The sequence below is a fragment of the Sceloporus occidentalis genome, unplaced genomic scaffold, assembly GCF_023333645.1.
Source record: "Sceloporus occidentalis isolate IW3139 unplaced genomic scaffold, rSceOcc1.0.p SCAF_58, whole genome shotgun sequence".
NCBI lineage: Eukaryota > Metazoa > Chordata > Lepidosauria > Squamata > Phrynosomatidae > Sceloporus > Sceloporus occidentalis.
This window is the reverse complement of record NW_028317038.1, coordinates 5,807,972-5,834,373: the sequence shown is the minus strand read 5'-3', so window position 1 is coordinate 5,834,373 and position 26,402 is coordinate 5,807,972. Positions and strand designations below refer to the sequence as shown.

The window sequence follows — 26,402 nt, the reverse complement described above, 5'->3', positions numbered from 1 at the left end:
CAAGAATGCAAGGACTGGATCATCGTATGGATCAATTGGCGCAAGCCCTGCAGACTCTCCTCACACGCACTGATCCAGTGTCAGGTACCGCTGCACCTCCTGTTAACCCCCAAGTTACCACACCGCCCGCTGCGACTATACCGTTACGCCTACCGTCTCCACCTCGTTATGGAGGGGATCCCACCACCTGTAGAGGTTTCCTCAATCAATGTGCGATCCAGTTTGAGCTGATGCCTTCTATGTTCCCGTCTGACCGAGCCCGTGTCGGCTATATGATTTCACTCCTAACAGACCGAGCCCTAGCCTGGGCTTCACCTCTTTGGCAAAAAGAGTCGCCTTTAATCAATGACTACCGTGACTTTGTGGCTACCATGCAAAGAATCTTCGACATGCCGGGCCGTGAGGCTACAGCCTCTGCATCGCTCATGTCCCTCCAACAAGGCTCCCGTTCCTTATCGGACTATGCCATAGAATTCAGAACGATAGCAGCTGAACTTGGTTGGAACAACGAAGCCCTAGTGGCTGCATTCATGCATGGCCTATCTGATAAGTTAAAAGATGAATTAGCAGCCAGAGAAATGCCTGAGGACCTAGAGGATCTAATATTATTCATATCACGCATAGATCTCCGCCTCAGACAGCGACAATCACAAAAGGAGAAACAAAGGAAACCCCCTATACGGCTAGCTCCCCGATTCTCCAACTCCACACCCCAGAGCCTAGATCCGGAGGAACCTATGCAATTGGGTGCTACCTCCTTAACTGAGCAAGAAAAGTCTCACCGCCGTAGTGAAGGCCTCTGTTTGTACTGCGGAGGTAGGGGACATTTCGCTAGGTATTGCCCGAACAAGCCGGGAAACGCCCGCACCTAGGTAGGATCAGGGGACCTACTCTGGGTGTTCTTTGTATCTCCCCTGAGCACCAGATCAAACGCATGACTGTTCCTGCCTCGTTATGTTGGGAAAACACCAGGGTTAACGTAGAGGTACTCATCGATTCCGGTGCTGCCGGTAATTTCATCGATTCCAAGTTTGTCACCCGGTATGACATACCTCAGGTCAAGAAACATACACCATTGACATTGGAGGCAATTGATGGCAGACCTCTAAGCCCTTCCACAGTGACACATGAGACAGAGGCCGTTACCTTTCAAGTAGGAGCACTGCATCAAGAAGTCTTGAACTTCAACATAATCACATCTCCTTCCTGTCCTGTTGTGATCGGATTTCCTTGGCTCCAGAAACACAATCCGGTGATAGACTGGAGAACTGCTCAAATCGTGTCTTGGGGTGAGGAGTGTAAAAATTGCTGTCTTTGTAAAATCACGCCCGTACACAGTGTCACTATGTCTCCTCTCTCCACCAGAATTCCGAAACCGTATCAAGCATTTGCGGATGTGTTCAGTAAGAAGGAAGCGGATCGCCTTCCACCCCATCGTCCCTACGACTGCCCGATCGACTTATTACCTGGAACCACACCTCCTAGGGGCAGGGTGTACCCTCTTTTGAAACCAGAGAATGAGGCCATGGAAGCCTACATCAAGGAGAATTTGGAGAAAGGCTTCATCAGACGGTCCTCCTCCCCGGCAGGAGCGGGATTCTTCTTTGTCAAAAAGAAAGAGGGGGATTTAAGACCATGTATTGATTACCGTGGTTTGAACCAGATAACAATAAAGAACAAGTATCCCATACCTCTGATTCCTGAATTATTTGACCGACTAAAGGGGGCTAAAATCTTCACAAAGCTCGATCTCAGAGGGGCCTATAACCTTGTACGGATTCGTGAAGGACATGAGTGGAAGACCGCCTTCAATACCAGGTCAGGTCACTATGAATACCTGGTCATGCCATTTGGGCTCTGCAATGCCCCAGCGGTCTTCCAAGACTTTATTAATGATTGCCTCAGAGACTACCTCTCCCAATTCGTCATAGTATATCTTGACGATATCCTGATATATTCACCTGATCTCCATACCCATCGCCGGCATACTACCCTCGTTCTTCAAAGATTAAGGGAGAATGGACTCTATGCTAAGCTTGAAAAATGTCTGTTTGAGGTTTCCAAAGTTGCATTTCTGGGCTACATCATCAGTCCGTCTGGTTTTGAAATGGATCCTACCAAATTGAACGCCATCCTTCACTGGCCTAAACCAGAAGGCTTAAAACCTCTTCAGCGATTCTTGGGTTTTGCAAATTATTACAGGCGATTTATCCGGAATTTCTCACGGGTCGCAGCTCCTCTCACAGCCCTTACGAAGAAGGGAGCCGACGTACACAATTGGCCCAAAGAAGCATACCAAGCCTTTCAGAAACTCAAAAAGGCATTTACCTCTGCTCCGGTCCTGGTTCACCCTGACCCGTCTCTTCCATTCACCCTTGAGGTCGATGCTTCAGAATGTGGAGCGGGAGCTGTACTTTCCCAAAGGAAAACGTATTCCAGTCCGTTACACCCATGTGGCTTCTTTTCTAAGAAATTCAGTTCATCCGAAAGGAACTATGATGTGGGAAACCGGGAACTCCTAGCCATTATTCTTGCGTTGGAAGAGTGGAGACACCTCTTGGAAGGAACCACCATTCCGATAACCATCATTACTGATCACAAGAATCTATCCTATCTGAGCACCGCTAAACGCTTAAACCCTCGACAGGCCCGCTGGGCACTCTTTTTGTCTCGCTTTCAATATGTCATTACTTACAGACCCGGCTCCAAAAATACCAAGGCTGATGCTTTATCTCGTCAACATACTACTATCAAGGAGGAGGAGGAGATCGAAAAAGAACCCATTATTCCAAGGAATAGGATACTGGCCATGGTTAAAACCACACTTGAGTCTCCTCTAATAACCAGAATCAAGGCTATGCAACACCATCTTCCTACCGACCTACCACAGGGAAAATTGTTTGTACCCATGCGGGAGAGGATTCCCATCATGTCAATCCATCATAATACTTTACCTACTGGACATCCAGGTGTTTCTCGAACCATTTCATTGATCAAAAGATCATACTGGTGGCCTACCATGAATAAGGACATCAAGGAATACGTGTTAGCCTGTCAAGCTTGCGCCAGGGTGAAGACACCTCGCTCACTACCTTCTGGTCTGCTACAACCACTTCCTCTACCCGAACAACCTTGGACTCATTTATCGATGGATTTTATCGTGGATTTGCCACCTTCCAACAAGTATACTACTATTCTGGTTGTGGTCGATAGATACTCAAAAATGGCTCATTTCGTTCCGCTTCTTGCTTTACCTACAGCAGCAGCACTTTCTACCATCTTCATCAGAGAGATCTTCCGATTGCATGGACTGCCTAAGGAAATAGTCTCAGACAGGGGGAGCCAATTCGTGTCGAGATTCTGGAGAACATTCTGCTCTGAGATGGGAATCAAATTATCGTTTTCATCTGCCTACCATCCCCAATCCAATGGGGCAGCAGAGAGGACCAACCAATCACTGGAACAGTACCTTCGCCTTTTCGTTTCAGACCATCAGGACAATTGGTCCAATCTTCTTCCCTGGGCAGAATTTGCCTTCAACAATGCTACACATGAATCCACTAAAACCTCTCCGTTCTTCTGTTGTTCCGGTGTACATCCACGTTTCCTGCCCGACTCCTTTCAAGTCAGTAACATTCCTACTCTGGATGACAGACTGGCAGAATTAAGAGGAATCTGGAATACAGTTCGGGAATCGCTAAAATTGGCTACCGAGAAACAAAAGAAATACGCAGACAAAAGAAGAGGGGGAACACCCTCCTATCTCCCTGGAGATCGTGTGTGGTTATCCACGAAGAACATAAAATTACGTGTTCCGACACCCAAACTTGCCCCTAGATACATCGGCCCTTACAAGATCCTCAGACGCATCAACCCAGTGGCTTACGAGTTGCAACTGCCTCCAACTCTTAGGATACCCCGGGTATTTCATGTGTCCCTCCTGAAACCCCTTCACTGTAACCGGTACACCACTCTGGATCCTGTTCCGGATAAGGTCCAGGTTGATGGTCACGAAGAGTATGAGGTGCGTTCTATACTGGACTCCCGTTTCCACAGGGGCTCTTTACAGTATTTGGTCCATTGGAAGGGTTATGGACCCGAAGAACGTTCCTGGGTGTCGGCCAAGGATCTTCATTCCCCACATCTGGTGAAAGGTTACCATCGCCGCTTTCCTTCCCGTCCTGGTTGTGCCCGTCCGGAGTCCGGCCCTTGCGGAGGGGGTTCTGTTACCTTTCGCCGGCGGGTCTGTCCAGGGAGCTCCTCTGCTGCCGTCCTCGGTGCTATGGAAGTGCACACACGTGCACGCTGTCATGACGGCCAGGAATCCTTACCCAGCAACTGCGTACGTCACGCTAGGGGGCGGGTCCTCCCGCTTTTTATCTGATTGGCTGATTATTGCCTGCAGCTGTTTGGCACCAAATTTAAGCCCACTGCTCACTCTAATCTGAGCCCTTGTGTGGTACATTCGTTATCACTGTCTCAGTGTGCTATATATCTGATATTCTGGTTTTCTGACTCCTGCTTTGTTCCTGACTACTCTTTGATCGCCGCCTGGATTGACTTCGGATTGCTTTTTGAACTTTGCCTGTTTGCTGCCTGCCTTGACCTTGGACTGTGACCTGTTTTTGCTATTTGTACTGTTCCGCTGCTGTCCCACTATTCCTCCTACAACTACTTGTCCGGATAGCTCACCACTCTGCATACGGGACCCATCCCTTGTCGGATTGTTACACACAGACTATAAAGTTTATGCAAAAATTTTGGCAAAACGACTGGCGCACATCCTGCCTGGTTTGATAAATGTGGATCAGGGTTCAGACGCTACTCGGCGAGTCATCAATATAGTGGAGAGATGCTCTGGGTCGGGGGTTGGGTGCGTCTTTGGACGCGGAGAAGGCATTTGACAGGCTTCACTGGGGCTTTTTAGAAGAAACAGTTGTAGAGATGAACTTTCCGAGGCCGTTCATTAAAGCTATTCTAGGACTGTATCACGACCGAAATGGAAATGGAAATTATTAAAATCTTCAATCCGGAAGTCTCTGTCTTCACTTTAACCAAAGTTATCTCACTATATAAAAAAAATACATATGGATGAAAAATTAAGAAGAAGCGTGCAGAAATGCAAAATTAATTTTTTTATTTTTTTTTTCTCTCATTATTTTGTGGGTTTTTTTTTTTAAATTCTTTTTTCATTTTGTTTTTCATTTTTATGTGTGGGTCTTTAATAGATTTCTTTAATTTTTTTATTTTTTTTCATTAGTTTTTATGCAACGTTAATAATTATGACAATATCCCTGTCCTCACTGTTGGTTTCTCTCACTACCCCCCCAACAGTAAGGCCTTTTTTTTACCATCAATGGAGAGGAGTATATTATTCATTTCTCTTTACTCTTCTCTTATTTTTTTATCTTTGGTATATATTTTATTTGTTCCAAACTTAGTTGGTTCCCCATTAGGAAGGGGATCATTTATTTTTTAGTTTTGTTATTTTTCACCTATCATTATGTAATCAATGGAAGCTCTGGAAGTGTGATACTTATTAGTTTGTTTCTTTTAGTTCTCTCGCTGCGTGTGCTTGTTCCTCCTTTACAATACCCTTCCATGTTTTTAAAATTTTAGCATTTTACCATTTGGAGTATGGTGTTTCTAATTTCACGATATATGCCATTTAACACATAATTATACATATAACTTAAATCTTTTATATTTTTACGGGAACTTATTTCCCTAAAATATCTTTATTGATCACTTAGGATTAATTTTGGCATAGACAAGATTAATATGATTAACTGCTAAATACACTAGTTTTTTTTTTTTTGTTTTTTTTTTCCCCCTCACCCATTTGGTCTATTTATTATTCTTTCCTCAATATAGATTAGCTCCCCTATAGCTCCTCAACAAGGTGGAGTTACTATGTCCTCGGAGAATGTTGGGCTTTTTCTCCGATGTTTGGATAGTATTTGGGCTTCCATTAATTTTTGTAAATTGTATTTGTGTGTGGATGTAGGCTGTATGGATTGTGAGGGTGTCAAGCCTTATCAGGTTTATGTTAGTTATAATAACTATCCGAAACAATGGAAGATCTAATTAAGATTATTTCGTTGAATGTTCAAGGTTTAAATCTGCCTCATAAAAGATATTCGCTATTCAATTATATAAATAATCATCATATAGACGTATGTTGCGTCCAAGAAACACATTTGAAAAATGCAGATATCTACAGACTGAACAATAAAAGATATACGGTGCTTGAACATTCATCGTTACCTAGCAGGAAAAAGCGAGGTGTAGCTATCCTAATCTCAAATAAAATTAAAGTTGAGTTGATCTATAAGCAGAAGGATTCTCACGCTAGATATGTTTTCATAGTGTGTAAACTAGACGAGAGATTATTTTCTATTTTGAATATATATGCACCTAATTATAAACAGAACCATTTCTTACATGGCACACTACAAAAAATTCAGAAATATACCCAGGGAACCTTTTTGTGTATGGGGGATTTTAATTGTGCTCCTGACACAGTATTGGACACTACCAGTCCCCGAGGTAGAACTCCTAACAGAAATCAAGTTAATTTTTCTAATGCTTTCAGTATTACTGTTGGCAAATATAAACTCTATGACATTTGGAGGACGTTGAGACCGGCAGACAAAGATTATACCTTTTTTTCGGGTCGACATAAGACTTTTTCACGTATAGATCTTATATTAACTACAGCGAACGTGATTTCAGATTGTAAGCGCATTAGTATAGGAAATGCAGCCTGGACAGATCATGATCCAGTTTGTCTGGAAATAGAAAAGAAATTTAATTTAACCTCACGCCCTTGGAGGATAAATGAATCATCATTAGGCTGTAAGGATTCTCTTGATTACATTTCCCAGACGACCACTGAGTTTTTTTCTGAGAATTTGACGCATAATGTGAGTCTGGGTAATATCTGGTGCGCTTATAAATGTGTCTTGAGAGGATATTTAATTAAAAAAGATGCATATAATAGGAAAAAAGGAAAATAAAAATTGTCTGATCTATATATTTCATTGAGTAATTTAAAAAGGAAGTGCGGTCAATGTCATGGAGAACAAGACATGAATATGATTAAAATCAAAAATTAAATTCTTCAATACGGAAGTCTTCACTCTAACCAAAGTTATCTCACTATATATAAAAAAAATACATATGGATGAAAAATTAAGAAGAAGCGTGCAGAAATGTAAAATTAAAAAAAATAATAATCTAAAGGAATAAAAAAGATAAACTAAAGGAAAAATATCCTTCTAATTTTCTCTTCCCAGGAGTCCCAGAAAAATAAAAGTTGTGTTTTAAAAGCTGAGGGTAGCCTAATGGAAGATTCATAAGATTTATTCTCCAAGGTCATATACAAGATTTCTTTTATAGTCGGAACAACTCCTGTTTTCCAATACTTAGGAATAAGGATAGTAGCTGCAATCAGCAAAAGACCTATAATGATCTTATCTATTTTAGGTACATCAGACGGAAAGTGTTTAAAAATACATAATTCTGGACCAAGCACTTCAATCTCGCTATTCACAAGCTTAATTATTGCTAATAAAGAGTCCCACATAGGTTTAATTAATGGACAGTCCCAGAAAATATGAAGGAGATTACCTGGGCCATTGCAGCCTCTCCAACATTTAAAACTTGTAGTCATCTTCATGCGAAAAAGTTTATCCGGGGTCAAATAATCTTAAAATGATTTTCAAAATGTTGTGCACATTGTGTTATGCCCCTCAGTCCCGAGAACATATCATTCCAGACAGCTAGATCGTATGTTTTACCTAATTCCTCTTCCCAGGACGATAAAAATTTAAGTTTTTCTGAAACCTTCGAGGAGAGGGAAGAGTAACACAATGAGATAGTACCTTTCCGGTCCGGGGCATTAATATAAACTGTCTCTATATCATTCAAAGCTAAATGAGACTGATCCACATCAAAATCAGATATATTATATCGTTCTTGAAGAATTTGAATAATTAAGTCATAGTCATATTGTCTGTCAGCATCTAAAGTAAATTTTTTTTGTAATTTTGGAAATGGTAGAGCCGAATTATTTGTAAAGAAATCGTTAATGGAAAAAACATCTATATCTAGGTCTGGAAGAACATATCTCAAGGAACTAAGTGACATCGCCCTGGACCAAGTAATAGAACCTGGTAATTTATTAAATAATCTATCCCAAGAGAGTATAGCCAATTTAGTTGAGGGGTACATTTTCGTAAACTTGGGACGATTAGAATGTGAAACCCATAAAACATCTTTAATACAAAAAGGTTTTAGTTTATTAATTTCCATAATAAGCCATCTAGGCCAATCCCTGTCCAAATTAAATTTGAAAGCACTAGAGGCATTCGAGGCATAATAATAATTCCTAAAATCTGGCACCCCCAATCCAAAATTGTCTCTAGAATTAGTCAAAGTGGTAAATTTGACTCTGCTAGGCTTCTTCCTCCAGAGAAACTTTATGAGCGCAGATCGCACCGAATCAAAAAAAGAAATTGGCACACTTAAAGGTATGGCTCTTAAAAAATACAAAATCTTGGGGAGAATAACCATCTTAATGGAGTGTATTCTACCCAACCATGAAATCTCAAGATTGTCCCACCTCTCAAGATCCAGTAGCAAAGAGGGCCAAAAAGTCTTTAAATTGTAAGCATGCACATGTGTCAAATTTTTACATAAATTAATGCCTAAATAGGAAATAAAGGTCTTCCTCCAGTCAAAGTCATATTATCTTTTAAGAGCAGTCAAATCATTCCTCTTTATATGGAATGGTAATGCCTGTGTTTTGGTATCATTAATTTTATAAAAGGACACTTCACGAAATTCTCTAAGAAGAGAAAATAAATGACCCATAGAAGTAGCTGGATCACTTAACGTAAGAATTACATCGTCTGCAAATAAACCCAATTTGTGAGTATCTCCATCTATTGTAACATAAAGCAAAAATTCTACTACGCTGGGAACCGGGCAGAGAAACAGCTTACCAACCAATTAAAAAATAGAAATTTAAAAAAATCGAATTCTTAAACTTATAGATGGGGATAAATATATTTCTAGTCCTGATAATATTGGGACATCTTTTGGTAAGTTTTATACATCCCTGTATAATATTGTAGGCCAAGCCCAAGATGATGTACAGATGAGACAATATCTGCAGGACTCCAGATTGCCGAAGTTGACTGATACATTGATAGAACAATTGGACGCTCCTTTTTTGAGAGTGAAGTAAATATAGCGATTAAAAAACTAAAAGTACGTAAAGCTCCTGGTCCCGACTGATATACAGCACTGTTTTATAAAAAACTGTCCAAATTGATAGTTCTGCACCTAACAAGTATGTTCAACGAAATCAGCGCAAATAAGTCCTTTCCTAATCGCATGTTGGAGGCTATTATTCTGTCTGCGCTTCTCACCCTAATAAAGTTGGCAACAAATATATAAACATAATATAAAATTTTGGTTATATGAATTATCCAAAGCATAATTAAGCTCACCCGCCACGTCAAGGCACACTCTCAATAGGGTGAGAACCTACTCTCACCTCCTACATAGTGGGCACACAAAGCAGTTTATACTGCTACCAAAACCAAATTAATGTGTTGGGGGAGGTGCAATTAAACCTCCTCCCATTTAACCCCTGGACAGCAAGCTGCAACCAGACTAATGAGGAGCCAACAACCTCAAACATGTGCAAACAGGGAAAAGAAAAAATGTCGGTGCGCTAAGCTAGTCTCAGGCTCAAATAATACAAATGTATAATATGAGGCCTACCAAACAGTGTGAGCATGCTGCAAATACAGTGTGTTGGCTGTACAATGTATACAAAAAACAAAATACTGTCTGCGCTTCTCACCCTAATAAAGTTGGCAACAAATATATAAACATAATATAAATGAGAGGTTTTGGTTATATGAATTGGCCAAAGCATAATTAAGCTCACCCGCCACGTCAAGGCACACTCTCAATAGGGTGAGAACCTACTCTCACCTCCTACATAGTGGGCACACAAAGCAGTTTATACTGCTACCAAAACCAAATTAATGTGTTGGGGGAGGTGCAATTAAACCTCCTCCCATTTAACCCCTGGACAGCAAGCTGCAACCAGACTAATGAGGAGCCAACAACCTCAAATATGTGCAAACAGGGAAAAGAAAAAATGTCGGTGCGCTAAGCTAGTCTCAGGCTCAAATAATACAAATGTATAATATGAGGCCTACCAAACAGTGTGAGCATGCTGCAAATACAGTGTGTTGGCTGTACAATGTATACAAAAAACAAAATACTGTCTGCGCTTCTCACCCTAATAAAGTTGGCAACAAATATATAAACATAATATAAATGAGAGGTTTTGGTTATATGAATTGGCCAAAGCATAATTAAGCTCACCCTTAAAAAACAGTATTTTGTTTTTTGTATACATTGTACAGCCAACACACTGTATTTGCAGCATGCTCACACTGTTTGGTAGGCCTCATATTATACATTTGTATTATTTGAGCCTGAGACTAGCTTAGCGCACCGACATTTTTTCTTTTCCCTGTTTGCACATATTTGAGGCTATTATTCTTCCTATACCTAAAGTGTCCGATTATAGGCCAATCTCTTTGATTAATTTGGATACTAAAATATACTCTTCAATACTAGCTGCCCGTTTAAAACCATTGTGCCCACAGTTAATTTGTAGAGATCAGTCTGGCTTTATAAAAGGAAGACAATCTAGTGATAATGTCCGTAAGATTATTGACATAGTAGAATATGTAACCACTCATGAAATTCCATCAATCCTCTTGGCTTTGGACGAGGAAAAGGCCTTTGACCGGGTTAACTGGACCTTCTTAGAACAGACATTGAGGTCTTATGGCTTTGGTGAAGGCTTTATTCGAGCTGTTATGGCGTTGTATACAACACCAACCGCAATGGTAGTTGGCCAAGGCTTTAAATCGGAATGTTTTAGATTAAATAACGGGACTCGACAAGGTTGCCCATTGGCACCTTTGCTATATATTCTCACATTAGAACCATTAGCTTCGAGAATTAGACTCAATAAAAGCATTAAAGGAATAAGAATTGGTGATTTGGAAAATAAACTTTGTCTATATGCGGATGACATATTACTATCTCTGTATGATCCGTTAAATTCAGTTGATCATTTGATGGCCGAAATTAATTTATTTAGCAGCTTCTCGAATTATAAATTGAATATCACAAAAACACAAGCTGTAATGATGAATATCTCGGCTTCATCAAAAACTAGCATTGAGGAATCCGAATTCTCTTGGGCGACCGATAAGATCGACTACCTGGGGGTTGTAATCCCAATCAAGATTTCGGAAATTATAGAAGTTAACTTTAGTAAATTACGAGATGAATTGATTAAGCAAATTAAAGAGTGGAAAGGCCTTTTTATTTCTTGGCTTGGTAGAATGAATGTCATTAGATCCTATATAGTCCCCAAATGGTTATATCTTCTTCAAATGATTCCGGTCAGGCTCCCGTTGTTATGGTCTACGGTTTTTCAGAAAAATATCGATAATTTTATTTGGGCGGGTAAGAGAGCCAGAATAGCACGGAAAACACTAGCAGCGAGTAAAAGTAAAGGAGGACTTAATGTCCCATCGCTAATGAGATATGCCCAAGCGGGGGGGCGTGGCTTGACATCGACTGAGATGGCAGCATAGTGTGAGAGCTCTGTGAGGATTTGGGCTTTTTTCATTAAAAAATCAGCATTCATTTGCGGACCCGTTCCAGAATCGAACCACTACTGGACTGATTGGAAGATGCAAAAGCAGAAGTTTTCAACCAAAACTTCGGGTGCCTCGAAACCTGTGGAAAAGCTTGTGATTGAAGAAACTGAATCCCCACGTAAGAAACAGCCTAAGATGGGTGAGGAGTTGGAGAGATCAGGTATGACTGTTTCGGAACCTCGATTAATTAAGCTGCTTACGGATCTCAGGAATGGGATTCGTGATGATTTGATGAAAGAGATTTCCGTTATTAAGAAGGATATAAACGAACTGGACATTCGAGTGGATCGTACTGAACAGGCTCTTGGTCTGCAGAAGAATTCACATCTAGAGTTAGAAAAGCGTGTGGATCTGCTTGAACACCAACTCGAGCTAAGTAAACTAAAAATTGCTGATTTGGAAGATCGTAGTAGGCGCAATAATATACGGATCAGAAATATACCTGAATCCATACAAAATCAAGATCTAGGCGCATATGTTAAAAGAATGATTGGCTCGGTTCTGAAAAATCGTGCTGAACCAGAGATTTTGATTGACCGATGCCATAGGCTGCCGAAGTCCAACCGAGCTCCTAAGGAGGCTGCAAGGGACACTATAGCACGATTACATTTCTTCCATGTTAAGGATGAGTTCCTGACTGCTGTGAGAAAGGGTGCTAATCTCTGTGAGTATACAAACCTCCAATTTTTTCAGGATTTTTCTGCTTCCACTATGTCACGAAGAAAAGATTTTCAATTTCTTACAAGGGAATTACAAGCTCTGAATATTCGATACAGATGGGGATTCCCTGTTAAAGTTTTATTTAGGCATGATGGTAAGAACTATGTTATAACATCACCGGAAGAAGGAAAGGATTTTTTACAAATATTTTCGCCAAGATATCACGAATCTAAGGGACAAAGATTTGATCGCAGAAGGCATACCAAACTTACAGGTGACGGAGCCATTACTGCGGAGTAATAGGTTTGATTTATTGATATATGCGCTATAAATATAGACATTGTTTTTTCCCCCATGTTTTTCTATTTTTCTGTTTTCTTTTTGCAAGTTAATGGCACTGACTGGGCGTGCCACACCTATTTCAAATTCTTATATGTCCACTGCAAAGAGGTGCTCCAAATTGTTGCAATCCAGATGTTACTATGATGTGTGGCGTCTCCTACATCCTAATGAAAGATTATACTTTTTACTCAGCTGGCCACAATATGTACTCTCGTATCGATCGCTTTTTAGTGCCTGAAAATATGTTATCTTTCATTGAGAAAGCTGAAATCTTAGATTTTAAATGGTCAGATCATGCTCCTATTACTTTGAATATTCATGAAACAATACCACATGTCCCTTATAGACCCTGGAGACTGAATGATTTCATTTTGAATAACATAGATGAAAGAATTTTGGCTGAAAAAACGTTATCTTCATATTTTGAAGAAAACATTACTGAAGATATTCCATATTCTTTATTAGCAATAATTAAGCTTGTGAATAGCGAGATTGAAGTGCTTGGTCCAGAATTATGTATTTTTAAACACTTCCCGTCTGATGTACCTAAAATAGATAAGATCATCATAGGTCATTTGCTGATTGCAGCTACTATCCTTATTCCTAAGTATTGGAAAACAGGAGTTGTTCCGACTATAAAAGAAATCTTGTATATGACCTTGGAGAATAAATCTTATGAATCTTCCATTAGGCTACCCTCAGCTTTTAAAACACAACTTTTATTTTTCTGGGACTCCTGGGAAGAGAAAATTAGGATATTTTTCCTTTAGTTTATCTTTTTTATTCCTTTAGATTATTATTTTTTTTTAATTTTACATTTCTGCACGCTTCTTAATTTTTCATCCATATGTATTTTTTTTATATATAGTGAGATAACTTTGGTTAGAGTGAAGACTTCCGGGTTGAAGAATTTAATAATTTACATTTCCATTTTTTCCCCCTTGTTTTTGTGTTGTTTTTTTCTCTTTCTAGTGATAATTGTTGTAATTGTTTCCCAATTTTATGGTATCAATTTGAATTATTATTGTACACTGTATATGCAATACTATTTGACAGTCTCATATGTTTGATGTTAAAGTTACATTTACTTTTGTTTTGTATTTTATAAAACTAATAAAAAATATTTGAAAAGAAAAATCATTTATTGGGCTACTTTTTGCCTTACCAAAATGACAAACAGGAAAAATCAGATCGACACTAATAAAACAGAAAAAACCTGTCCTCACAAGGAACTTAACTTACACAGCTGGTGCATCTCTGTAACACCCTTAAAACAGGATAATCACAGAAACACCAAGACCTAAATAAATGGAAGTGGCCACCAGTTAAAAATATTTTCTAGCATAAGTATACAAGCTGAACATAGGTAAAAGGATGATTTAATCAGATGTTTCTTTGATTTTCTTTTTCTTCTTCTTCTTCTTCCCCGACAACTAAGGAAAGAAGAGCCTTGTGAGAAAAACTTTCCACATTAAGCCTCGACGATTCAAGAAACCAATCGTGTGTAGTTAACATTACATAACCAAGTGGCTATTCTGTCTCCCTCCAATCACATGTATATCTGCACTAACCACCACATATCCTTATTTTACCACTACACCCACTGTATTGATTTTGTGCAGAACTCATTGCATGCATTGTGCAACTATAGAAGGTGAAAGGACGAACAGCGTGAGGTTATTTTTTTGATAAGTCTTCATGATAAAAGGTATGCTGCTTCTGTTTGGAGAATAGGTGCAATACTACTTAATCAAGGAATGTTTTGGCATGCACAAGTCACCTCTGTAGTCTCTGATGCATATTCTTTTTCATCCTTTGTTTTCTTCTTTTGGACAGCGTCATCACCACTCACTCTCTAAAAATCCAATTATAAAAGCGTAGTTAAATTAAATTGATAATGCAATTGTGACTATAACCTAAACTTCACAGCTTAACTACAGGCTGCAATATTTCAGTCAGCAGGCTGAAGGGGTGCTTTGCATTAGCAGGGAAGGCTACAAGTTATCTTCAATTAATACCATTCTAAAAACATCTTCTAGTACCCAAAACCATAGTTAATTTTGCATGGATGGATACTTGGAAAAACATTCAGGGATATAATCTTTAGTTATGGGGAAACAGCTTATTGATCCAAGGAGAAATCTGACTGCCATTTTGGGGTCAAGAAGGAATTTTTTCCTGGTTAGTGCAAAATTGGAAAGAGCCAAACTGGGGTTTTTTGCCTTCTTTTGGATCAACAGCAACAAATTATCAGATATAGGAAAGGCTGAACTTGATGGACGCATGTCTTTTCAGCCTATGTAACTATGGAATCAAATGTATCTAACAGAATGCAAATTGGACCATCGTTGATTGCCACACTAGCTCCTATTTGATTTTAATGTGAGCTCAGTACACACAGACTAAAATGGTGTGGGCAAGAACCGTTCCACTTAATTTTAGGGGGATGGCTTATTCTAGGATGCAGTCAGCAGCCAGACTACTAAAACAAAATCATGGCGGTGCCACATAAAGACCATGGCAACCAAGATTCCAGCAAGCTACCAACCAGTTTCATCATTAGATCTTAGGACCAAATTTTCCTCCAACTGCTGCACCTACAACTTGACTGCACTGGCCACAGAGGCGGCCGCAATACTGGGAGGGAACACAGGATTTAAAAATAACTTGTTCGATTTCTTGTCTATGACCTCTTCGGGTATTTTAGATGGAAGATTGTTCCTGAAGAGGTGGTAAGTACACTTAATTTCAGTTCTGTGCCTGGAACAAGAGGCATGCAAGGTGTTTGGTTTTGGAAAAGATCTTCCATGTGTGTCTGCCAACAAAGACCTGAGCTAACACTTTCACCATACCCAAAGGAAGAGCACACCAGATGCAGGGATGGCATGTCCAAGGACCTTCCTCAATGTTGTCCACCTCACAGGAGCAGCCAGTCCAACATGCCTCTGGGATACAGCTCCGAGGCGAGTTTGCCCAAGGGACTCTCACCAAGGGGAAGCTCAGGCAGCCTATCCAACTACTCTTATCGAAAGCATGTGGGGTGCAGGAAATCAATGATGGTGCTCCTACATCTCATTAAGTTCTGCAGGGGATCTCAATGGAAAACCACTCAAGTGGCACAGATCTGAATAAGATAGAATTGGATCAGTCCAAGTCTTAACCAGGCTTCTAAAGACTTTGTACTTATTTGATCTCATTTCCATGCTTAACCCATTTGCTTCCTTTAGGAAATACCGGTAAGTCCTGATTTTGTTGCAGAGATCTGTCACTGCATGGGACAGCAGGCTTTATATTAGGAGCCTGGACTAGGCATTGTTGACTTTCCGCAGGCTGATAGTGTGTAACGGCCAGTAGTCATATAAATGGCAGCTCATTGGTGTCATTGTTGAAACTTATCAGAGGATCACAAGAGACTCAGGGTCTTTTGATTGTAATCAGCTATAGTGCTATGGAGGCCTGCTTGTTGATCACAATGTTTAGCATGAATGAGAAATGAGGAATGAGGGAGAAGCAAAGTTTCTCACTTCCAAGAAAGGGGGGGGGGGGGGGAGAATTGAGGCAAAGAATTATAAGGAACATCAAATGCAGCAGACTGCCAAAAAGGCATTCAAGCAGTCTTAGCCAATTAGTGAACAGAACGTGCCTGAACGCTTACAGTCCGTGCAGAATCACTGTCAGTATCGCTCAGCATACGCTTCCGCTGGTAAAAGATAAGTAAAGATAAAGAATTAGTGCACATACATATCAGAAGCCCATAACAAAAAAAATAAAACACTCCTAGCACAATATCTTCATTTTGATGTCAATTGAAATTAAATACAAAGTATATACGCAATTAGTGGCAAGAATGGGCTCCTGGAGCTAACTGGCAGCACGTATATCACATACATTGAGAAGGCACAAATGAACATAGGGATTTATAAGGCAAATAAGCCATAGAAAACAATGAAAATGTAAGATAACCTATAAGCGCCTGTTGTGTCACATGACAATCAGGGGTGCCCCCAAACCGCAAATGACAACTTGATACATTCTCTTAGAGTTTTGTCATAAGGCTATTGATGTTGAAAGTTGTCATGGCAACCAATTCAGTCGACAGCCAATCCAATATCTGAGTCACTGGAATGCAACATCAACAGCCTGTCATGCTTACTCTACCACACAGGCCAGTAATTGACGCTCATTGGTAAACAGACAACCTGACCATATACATAAACAGGACAGCTCATGGGAATCAGTAATTTTGACTTGACAGTACATGCCTTCCTGAAGGAAATTCCCACACACCACAGGTTTCCAGTCCTCAAAACAGCACACAATACCCTTCACAACTTACTTTTTTTTTTCTGGAATCCTCAGGAGTTGCTATAGCACTGTCCATGTCCGTCATTTGTTTCCCCTAGGAGAAAAGCCTATTAAGAACGTAATCTGCTAATAAGCAGATACAAAACCAATACTAGCAGTCCTGCGAGTGCAGCCATTTTATGTAGCAGGATAACTCCCCCAAAAAATATAGGCAGGCAAGAAGGATAACTACCTGCATAAAAGAAAGGGGGCCAACATACCTTAAGCTGGTCCTCCTGGAGCTGAACTTTCTGATGAGCACTAAAAACGAGAACAGTGTTACAAAATATGGCGATTTAAGTTAACTCTTAATGTTTAAAATAAATCTACCTGTAATCCCTGTATCCCTGCTTCCAGCTTTCTGGCGTGTTGTTGTTGGGTTTGCCATGCTTGTCCAAAAGTCCTTTCTGAATCATCATCTTCTTTTGACTGGCCTAAGGACATTAATAGGCTCAAAAAGGGATAGAAGTACGATAACATTCACAAAGCTACTGCAAAGCCATCAGTTATAGGGTGATAGATTTAAGTCAGCATCACAACAAATGCTCATGACAAGAACATATCATCATATGGCTCAACTACTTAATAGGTTACCATGTGTGCAATCCATTTTTAAAGGTATATCAGATAAGATTGACTTCCTCGACAGTTCTCACCTTAGGTCCAAGACCCCACTTACGGGGGTAAGTGTCCCTTTCCATAATAACACGCTTTATTTTTGCAACAATGCCATGGTCACAGGTAGATATCACAGCCGTGGTCATCAAAGCAGTAGCTGCAAGAAAGATTAAATAGCTTTAAATTCTGTGATTATGCCAATAGAAATTAAACTTGTTAATTTTTTAACAATTAATCCTTACCTGCTAGTTTTGAACTATGCTCAGATCAAGTTCAGTAAATTAAAAAGCTAAACTAGTATACAACTCACCTATACAGATAGCCTCGCCCTTTGTTGTCACAACAACAACATCCTGATTTAATTCAATGCCATCTTCATATCTCAAGAGTCCAGGCAGCATGATTTTCGCTCCATAACAAATTGCATTAACCTGCAGCATTAAACAAGTTATTACTACTTGCCACTCATTTAACCCTAGCAATCAAATACTTCCTAATTATATACTGTTGATTCTCACAGCACTATCTTTCATGACCAATCTCTTGTGTGACACTAGAAGTTTTTCCAGTGGGAAGATCACTCTACGGAGGTACGTTTCATCCTTATTGTTGTCAAATTGCCACTGAGCATCCAGGACATCATGCATGGTGACAAGATTGTCCTACGGGAAAAAAAACTGTTTTAAAACATATTTAATAAGGAAACAGCACTTTAATGTCAGCAGCAGGTTAGAGTATAGGTGCTCTATGCCTGCAAGCTTATTACTGTCCCAAAAGGTAATTACCAGCCTGGGGAGAGAGGCCACAGACTGAACTCAACACATTTGGGTTAATGGGAAGTTAAACATATTACCTTCTCTCCCAGGACTCCTGAACGAACACGGCGTAGCTCTTGCATTTGACCTCCAACTCCCAGCAACAAACCAAGGTGAACACATAAGGTGCGGATATAGGTACCAGCTTCACAGCTCACCCAGAATATACCTGAAAAATAGTGTAGTGTTCAGATTTGATTAGAAAACACCAAGACTAGGTAGGTTATAAATAGATGCACATTAGGGGTAATGGACAAAAATGCTCCCACCATGAAATCTAATCACAAGGATAGGGTAACACAAGGGGCAGGGCTGATCTCAAGTGCATTACCTACATTTTGTAAACAAAACTTCAGACTCCCAGATTCTAAATTTAGTGAAGAAATTAAAATATGCATTAGCCTCACCAAGCCGACGCTCAGGATCATATTCTATAAGTTTGCTTTCATAGATTGTTCTTACTCGAAGTTGCCTCTTTACAGCTGCAATCAGGGGTGGGCGCTGGAACAGAGCGCCAGTGAGAGTTTCCAGAGCCTAAAGTACCAAAAATAAGTATTGACATCGCATTTGGAAGTTCTCTCTGTATATTAATAAGCACTTTAATAAAGTGAGGTCACATCCAACATACCAATAGCTTATTAGTTCCAGTATAAGCAGAAAGGTTCTGTGGGTTCAGACAGTGCATCTTCATCTTTACCACTAGACAACTCCTGTTTTTTTACACTCCATGCTGACCACAACGCAGGACACATTGCAGTCAGTTTAAGTATAAAAATAAACAACCAGTGCCCAACTGGAACCAGATTGCTTCAGGAAACTGCCATGTGATCAGAGAATGGATAAACTGTGTCATCATGCCACATTGGAGAAACCGATCAGACATGAAGGATTACTGGGAATGCAGACAGAAGATGGTAACTTACCCGTGACAGCTGCAGGTCATTTTCCAATGCATTGTGCAACCTTACAATGCCAACGTATTCTTTACCTTAAGTGGACAGATCAGATGGTGTTGCAAAACGTTAGAGACAAATAGGTAGGCAGGTGACAGGTAAACCACTTAAATATTTTGAAGTAAACAGTTTGCTAGATCAGAAACAGCACAGGTTTACTACAGGAATATATGTCTAACTAGCCTGTTTTTTAATGGGTAACTAAAAGAGCAAGAAGGAGCTGTAGACAGCAATGCATTGTTTGGATGTTAACAGTTGACTGGAAGGAGACAGAATGTTGTAGCCAATTGTGTATATTCAGAGGATGTTCTCAGTAGTGGGGTACCCCAGGGATCAGCACTAGTAACCATATATTGCTAATAAAATGTATTACCACGGTACACATTCATGGTGAAAGGCAAATGACTCAAGTAAACCATGTGACAGTTGCTGAATGTTGATAAATGCAAAATACAATTGGGATAGAAAAAAAATTCTGTCTGAGGAGAGGTATTTTATCAGGGAAGACGATGGGAACTCAATATGCATAGTTTAGAGGAAAGAGGAGATTATGGGCTTTTATTTGTAAATGGTTCTATAGAGCAACCCTTAATCCAAGACAGACAAAGGACTAATTAAGATCCGAGTTTTACCTCAGGAAGAACGGAGACAAGATGGGTTAAATGGTTCGGATTTATCAAGTGCCATGGTAATGCCTAAAAACTTACCAGCACTTTGCTGAGACTTCACAAGGCGCGTAGCTCGATCAATACATACAATGAGACAGCCAGTCACTTTTGGATCCAGCGTTCCACTATGACCAGTTTTTTCCACACGTAGTATACGTCTGATCCATGCCACCACTTCATGAGAAGAAGGGTTAGCTGGTTTATCGAGGTTAATGAACCCTGTCCTACAAACAATTACATAAATTGTTAATCCAATCTAACCCAATACCTGTTAGCACTAAATGGGCAGTGTTGCTAAGGGTTGGGCGAGTGAAGCAGGATTTGGTTTTACTGGGGACCGAGTCACACAAAACTACACGCATCTGAAAGTTTAGTCATACGCACCCCTCTCCCTCTAGGATCATATTTAACCCCTTCAGTGCCCTATGGACGTACCGGTACGTCAAAAAAAAAAAAAAAAAAAAAAAGCCTCCCAAGAATCCCCTATGGATGTACCGGTACGTCCTGCCCTTCTTGCAGCGGCAGGGACACATCCCTGACGCTGCACGGGAGATCAGGCTGTCATCACTTTCTGTCTGATCTGATGCAAGCATGAAAGCTGTTACAAAAAGCAGACAAGCATAACACTATTCACATACACTCAAGTGACACTCTGATCATGTTTGCTCTGCAGTGATGGCGGACGCGTGGCACGCGTGCCGCTGTTGGCACGCCGTGACTACAGTAATACACTGTAGTCACGGCGTCGGCTCCCGGGGACTACATCTCCCACAGTTCTCCCCAGAGAACACTGAAGCCACGCCCAGGGGTGGGCCGGGGGGGGGCAATTGCCCCCCAGGCCGCCCGAAATCTAATCGGCCGCTGGGTGCTGATGCTGCCGGCCAGCGCTACTTTAATACTTTTTTAAAAATTTAATATGGCAAGCCGGATTGGCTATTAAATGAAAATAATAATAAAAAAAAAATAGTATTAAAGCAGCGCCGGCTGGCGGCATCAGCACCCAGCGGCCGTATGCGATGGCCGCCAAGTGATGGGAGCAGTGTGAGGGGTGAAAGCTCCGCCCCCTCGCTGCTCCCATCACTATGCGGCCATCAGATTGTTGGAAATCGAATTTAAACGGCCGCTGGGTGCTGATGCTGCCGGCCGGCGCTACTTTAATACTTTATTTTTAATATGGCAAGCCGATCTGGCATATTAAATAAATAATAATAAAAAAAAAAGGATTAAAGTAGCTCCGGCCGGCGGCATCAGCACCCAGCGGCCGTTTAGATAAGTTTTCCAGCAGTCTGATGGGAGCAGCGTGAGGGGTGAAAGGTGAGTGCGAGGGGGCGGAGCCACTTCACTTGACTTGCCCCCAGGCCTTAGGCTTCCAGCCCTCCCCTGGCCACACCCCCGCTCAAACATCTGACGCACCTGCGTGGGATATCACCTGACACACGGACATCACAGGAGCGACTGGGGACTGACCCCACACCGATTCCAGCAAATCAAGTAAGTGTACGAACTGTACGAATTGTTTTTTCTAAACTAAAACCTCGTTATTCAGGTTTAATTGCAGTGTTGGCACTTTGCAAACCAAAACGACTTATTTTTTTCAGTTTGGGCACAAAAAGGTTTGTCATCACTGCTCTAGGATATACCGAACCCCTTTGTTCAGGACTATTTTAACTTTTGTCCCCATGCATTTGTTATACTTTAATCGGCAGCAAGGCTAAACAGAAGCCTTTTCAACACATGCAGACAAGAGTCTTGCTAGAACTCCCACCATATCTGCTGAGCCATTGCACGGCAAATAGCTAGGGGAGCTCTGCACAAATTTATATGATCTGCATACAACGGCTGGTGTGTCCCTTTGAACTATTATGCCCGGTCAGGTTTTAGTTGTATCTTAACAATTTAAGATTTAGGCTAATACACTGAAAGTTAGCAACTTTATTAAATATCAGACATGAGTGCTCTCACATTTTCTTAAAGACACCTACTTAATATATTCTGCAATGTCCCTCTTCAAAGGATTTGAGCCAGAAGGAATAGGAGTATAGTGAGCCGTCCGAATATTCAATTTATCGAAATTCTGCCCAAACAAAAAAGGTAGCTAGAGATCATAATATATACACACACACACACATCTAGATATCCATGTACAGAGCCAAAACAATTTACACCAAGTGTAGTTTAACTGAACAAATGGAAGTATAAGCAGAAAAAAAAAATAAAAAATACTAAATTACATTAAGTTTCAGAGAACATATCCAACGTTAAATACACAGAAACAGACCTTTAACAAAAGAGGCCACTGAGATGTATCCAGTTGAGCCACTTTTGATTCTGGTTGAATTAGAAAATCTCCTTCATGTTGTATATCCTATAAAATAAAAAAGGACGCAGAGTACATTGGTTAATATATATTGTTTTATCTAACCTTAATTATATAGGCTATGCTGGACCCCCATATTCAGAAGCACCATGCACACCATGGTCGTGTTAATTACATGGTTACACACAAAACAACGATCAAAGAATGCTTGCAACTTGCATAGTTCGGATAACAAAATTACACCTAATGGCAAACCAAAAACCAACACAGCAATGTAAGACTCATATTTGGAGTTGTTTCCGCCAAAGGTGGCACAATCAGTTATTAGGTTTAGGGGTGTCACGGAAGCCTCCATGTGCTGGGCTCCTGGAGGGACAGCCTCTTCCCTACAGATTAGGGACCTGGCCTTGGAAGGTTTTTTTTGGGGGGGGTACAAGAGGGACCACTACTTCCTCCTGGTACAGAGTGCCATGTTTCCCCGGTTACTAGAGGTTACGTGTGGTGTGCTACTCCCCACCAGGTCAGCCCTTACAGGACCTCTATGTCCAGTATTTGGACCAAGAACTGACACTGATCAGTTTTAAACAGGTTTCAGCTGGAAGTCCAGGAACCTCTAGTGTTTACCATCTTCCCCTACAGACTACAATAGCAATGCCCTACTGGTCTGAGGTGGGCACAATGCAAATACTGAGTAGTGTGCAAAGGATGGCCCGATTGAGAATTGTGTGTTTTGCTGTGACTATAGTCTGTAAATTACACCCTTACGGTTTTATATACCTGTGTGTTCCTCGTTAAACGGAGCTCCTGATTTTAGCGGAGAAAGCAGACTTTAGTGGATTTAGGGTACCGAGATCGGTTACAGGAGGCAATTACTTTTTCCATATGGGTAATATGGTTATATTAATTCAAGGTAATGAGTTTATCAAATTATTTAAATACTGCATTTGGTGTTTACACACATTGTCTTATATTAAAATTAGCTTGATGATCTTATACATTTAAATGTGTGCAAGAGAATATTGATAGAAGCAAATACCACAGCACCATAGATTTGTAAACATACATTAAAAAGGATAACAGTGATTATACATATGGCAAACAAGGGGGAAAAATGCTGTAGGCCCTTGCTGGCAAACATCCACTCCCCACATTGGAGGATTAAAAGTGGCCCCAGGCACCAACCCCAGATAAGTAGCAAACATTTACTATGCAACATGACCCCGCTGCATTCCTACCTCCCCTGGCTGGCTCAGATTAGGCTGGCCCTTTCTAAAGATTTTTGGACCAGCCTTGGGGGAAGGAATCACCCCCTGCCCAGCCAACCCCTAGTTTTTATTGAAACAGTGAACGGTACATTGTGTGCTTTAACCCTTTATTTTCTATGTACCTAACAAGCACTATGCTGCAAAATGAGCATGTCACACTATGCACTGGATTAAAAAAAAAAAAATTCAAAGTGTGTGCCATTTCTTTCATCTTGAGGCACATTTTAATGAATTTTGGTGATTTGTCTAGGAGTAAATATAAAATATAGCTTGTCAAAACACGCAAGTATTTGGTGCTGGCCACATGGCTGTGAAGCCTAAAAGCTCCCGATGAAATAGTCGACCTTCCAGAAATATGCTAAAAATTGGATTACCCATCTTAAAATCACCAAAACACACAACTAGCCCTTAAAAGAGTCGGTATAGATTTGTATGAATACATTAAATTAAAATGGGAAATCATAGCTTAACATATTGTAAACACAAAAATGCTGTTTTTGGGCACAAAGTGCCCTCAGTAAAGAAAGTTAATACGGGGCCCACCAGCGTTTATTTTAAAAAATAAAACAACCGTACGCAATAAGGTGCTAATACAGGAACGCTGCAACGCATGGAAAAAGAGAGAGGAAGAAAAAAAAAAAAAAGGGGGATTAAGAGCTTAAGCATCGAGTGCCAAACATTGCTATATGTGCAAGGTCGTACTTACTGCTACTTCTTCAGACCCGAGCACATGACTACGACGTTTCTTGGGCTTTTTCTTGAAACCTGGGGAAAATGAAATTCAAAAACGTACATCTTTAACGAATAAGGAAAGTTATAAATAAAAAAAACCCGCTGCTTCAATAGCTAAAAAAACATAAGGAAATTGAGACTTTGTACGGGCAATACTAACCCTCCACCTCCGCCATGCTACCCCCCAGCCTCCACGCGGTGAATGAGAAAGATGGCTTGTTTCTGTAAAAGGAAATAGAAAGTAGGAGGGCCAGTTGAGAAACCCTACCCTATCCGGTAACGCAGTGACGTAATGAAAACGAAGCGTTCGATAGTGAGTGGGGAAGTTAGGTAGCTGCAACGTGGTTCGTTTTTATTTGTATTGATAGACAATTCAATAAGACAGCGTGCTTTTTCCTTATTGAATCAGTCAATATAATGAATCTAGCATGCTATTTGTTATATGTAATAATGTTAACTTGTGCAGTCGTTATATAGACACACACGATTCTGCGCGCTGAAAAAGTAGTCCGATCAAAAGGAACGGTAATGCAAACTACTTGAATTGTAGTAAATAGCGACGCCCTAATGTTTTTTTGTGTGTGACCATTTTTTAAGAGCACTACGATCAGATGCACACACCTTTATAAAGTGAGGGATTACATGTATGTTTAACTTCAATATTTCAATATTTTTGCATCCTTTTGCTTACCCGCAATTCCTGGAAAATACTTTTGGTTCACTCTGGAGGAACAAAGGAAAGGCATGCCTTTCCCCATTAATGTCTTCTATCCTCCATGCCACTTGCTTTATATTCCTCAATGTCCCCTTTATGTCTTATATTCCTCCATGGAATGTTAACACCAAATGCATATTCTACATGTTTTAATTTTTTTAGAATTCAGTTCCAGAGCCATGGTCATTAGTGATGTCCGGATCGTTCATTTGATCCGATTCTTTTTAGTGATCCGGATGAACTGAGCGATTAATTTGTAGCAGTTCAGTCTGTGAATCGTGCAGTTGTAACCTGAACCTACTCTAGTCATCAAGTTACAGCTCATTAATTGACAGAGGAACGATGACTCAGAGAGTCGTTCAAAGATTCAAATGATTCGAATCTTACAGGGATCCGGATCTTACAGAGATTCGAATCTTACAGAAAATATCACTGATACCATACTTTATAAATAAATACATTAATAATCTTCACTGCCCCAGGATTTAGTTTCCCCTTAGTTTGCCCACCTCTAACTGCACCTTCAGTTAACTTTATTAAATTAATTAAATTAACTTTCAATCATCAGCATTAAATTAACCCTTAACACCCCATCAACCATAACTGCCCCTAAATTAACCCTAAACACCCCATCAACCATAACTGCCCCTAAATTAACCCTAAACACCCCATCAACCATAACTGCGGAGAGGTGTTAGTGAAGCGATAAGAAGATAAGTCTGGCAGCAGCATTCATGGTGGATTGCAGAGGGGTGAGACGGTTAAGAGGGAGACCAGCTAAGACAGAGTTACAATAATCAAGGTGGGAGATAATAAGGGCATTGATGAGGTCCTAAGTGGCATCCTGTGTTAGAAAGAGACGGATGCGGGCAATGTTTTTAAGATGGAGACAGATTTTAGAGAGAGACTGAATGTGGGGGATGAACGACAGGTTGGAGCAAGGGTAACACCAAGACAGCAGGCATGAAGAGACGGGGAGATGATGGCACCATTAACATTGAGGGAAACTGATGGGGAAATCTTAACGTTGGAGGGAGGGAAGATGAGAAGTTCGGTTTTGGAGAGATTGAGTTTCAGGAAACATGCAGACATCTTCCTTTTCCCATCTACAAGATTTCACTCGAGCTGCCCCATATCATTGGAATCTACTCCCAAGGATCCCTACCTTAGGCTCTCCGCCTTAGCCCATGGGAAGAACATAGGGA

General features: G+C 40.5%; 1 protein-coding gene and 1 non-coding gene across 2 annotated transcripts; both read right to left on the bottom strand.

Annotated features, from left to right (window-relative positions):
* Window positions 1-17,440: 17,440 nt before the first annotated feature.
* On the bottom strand, window positions 17,441-24,658 carry LOC149287645 (H/ACA ribonucleoprotein complex subunit DKC1). The gene is made up of 12 exons (XM_089492660.1): window positions 24,643-24,658; window positions 24,457-24,515; window positions 22,447-22,533; window positions 22,151-22,242; window positions 20,208-20,392; window positions 19,471-19,535; window positions 18,955-19,081; window positions 18,586-18,716; window positions 18,251-18,394; window positions 18,043-18,163; window positions 17,771-17,889; window positions 17,441-17,548 (listed from the first exon to the last, which is right to left on the bottom strand). Exons 1-12 carry the CDS (start codon window positions 24,656-24,658, stop codon window positions 17,441-17,443), a joined length of 1,254 nt encoding a protein of 417 aa, XP_089348786.1.
* On the bottom strand, window positions 17,612-17,688 carry LOC149287646 (small nucleolar RNA SNORD83). The gene has a single exon (XR_016277459.1). It is a non-coding gene; the product is annotated as a small nucleolar RNA SNORD83 (small nucleolar RNA).
* Window positions 24,659-26,402: the final 1,744 nt, after the last annotated feature.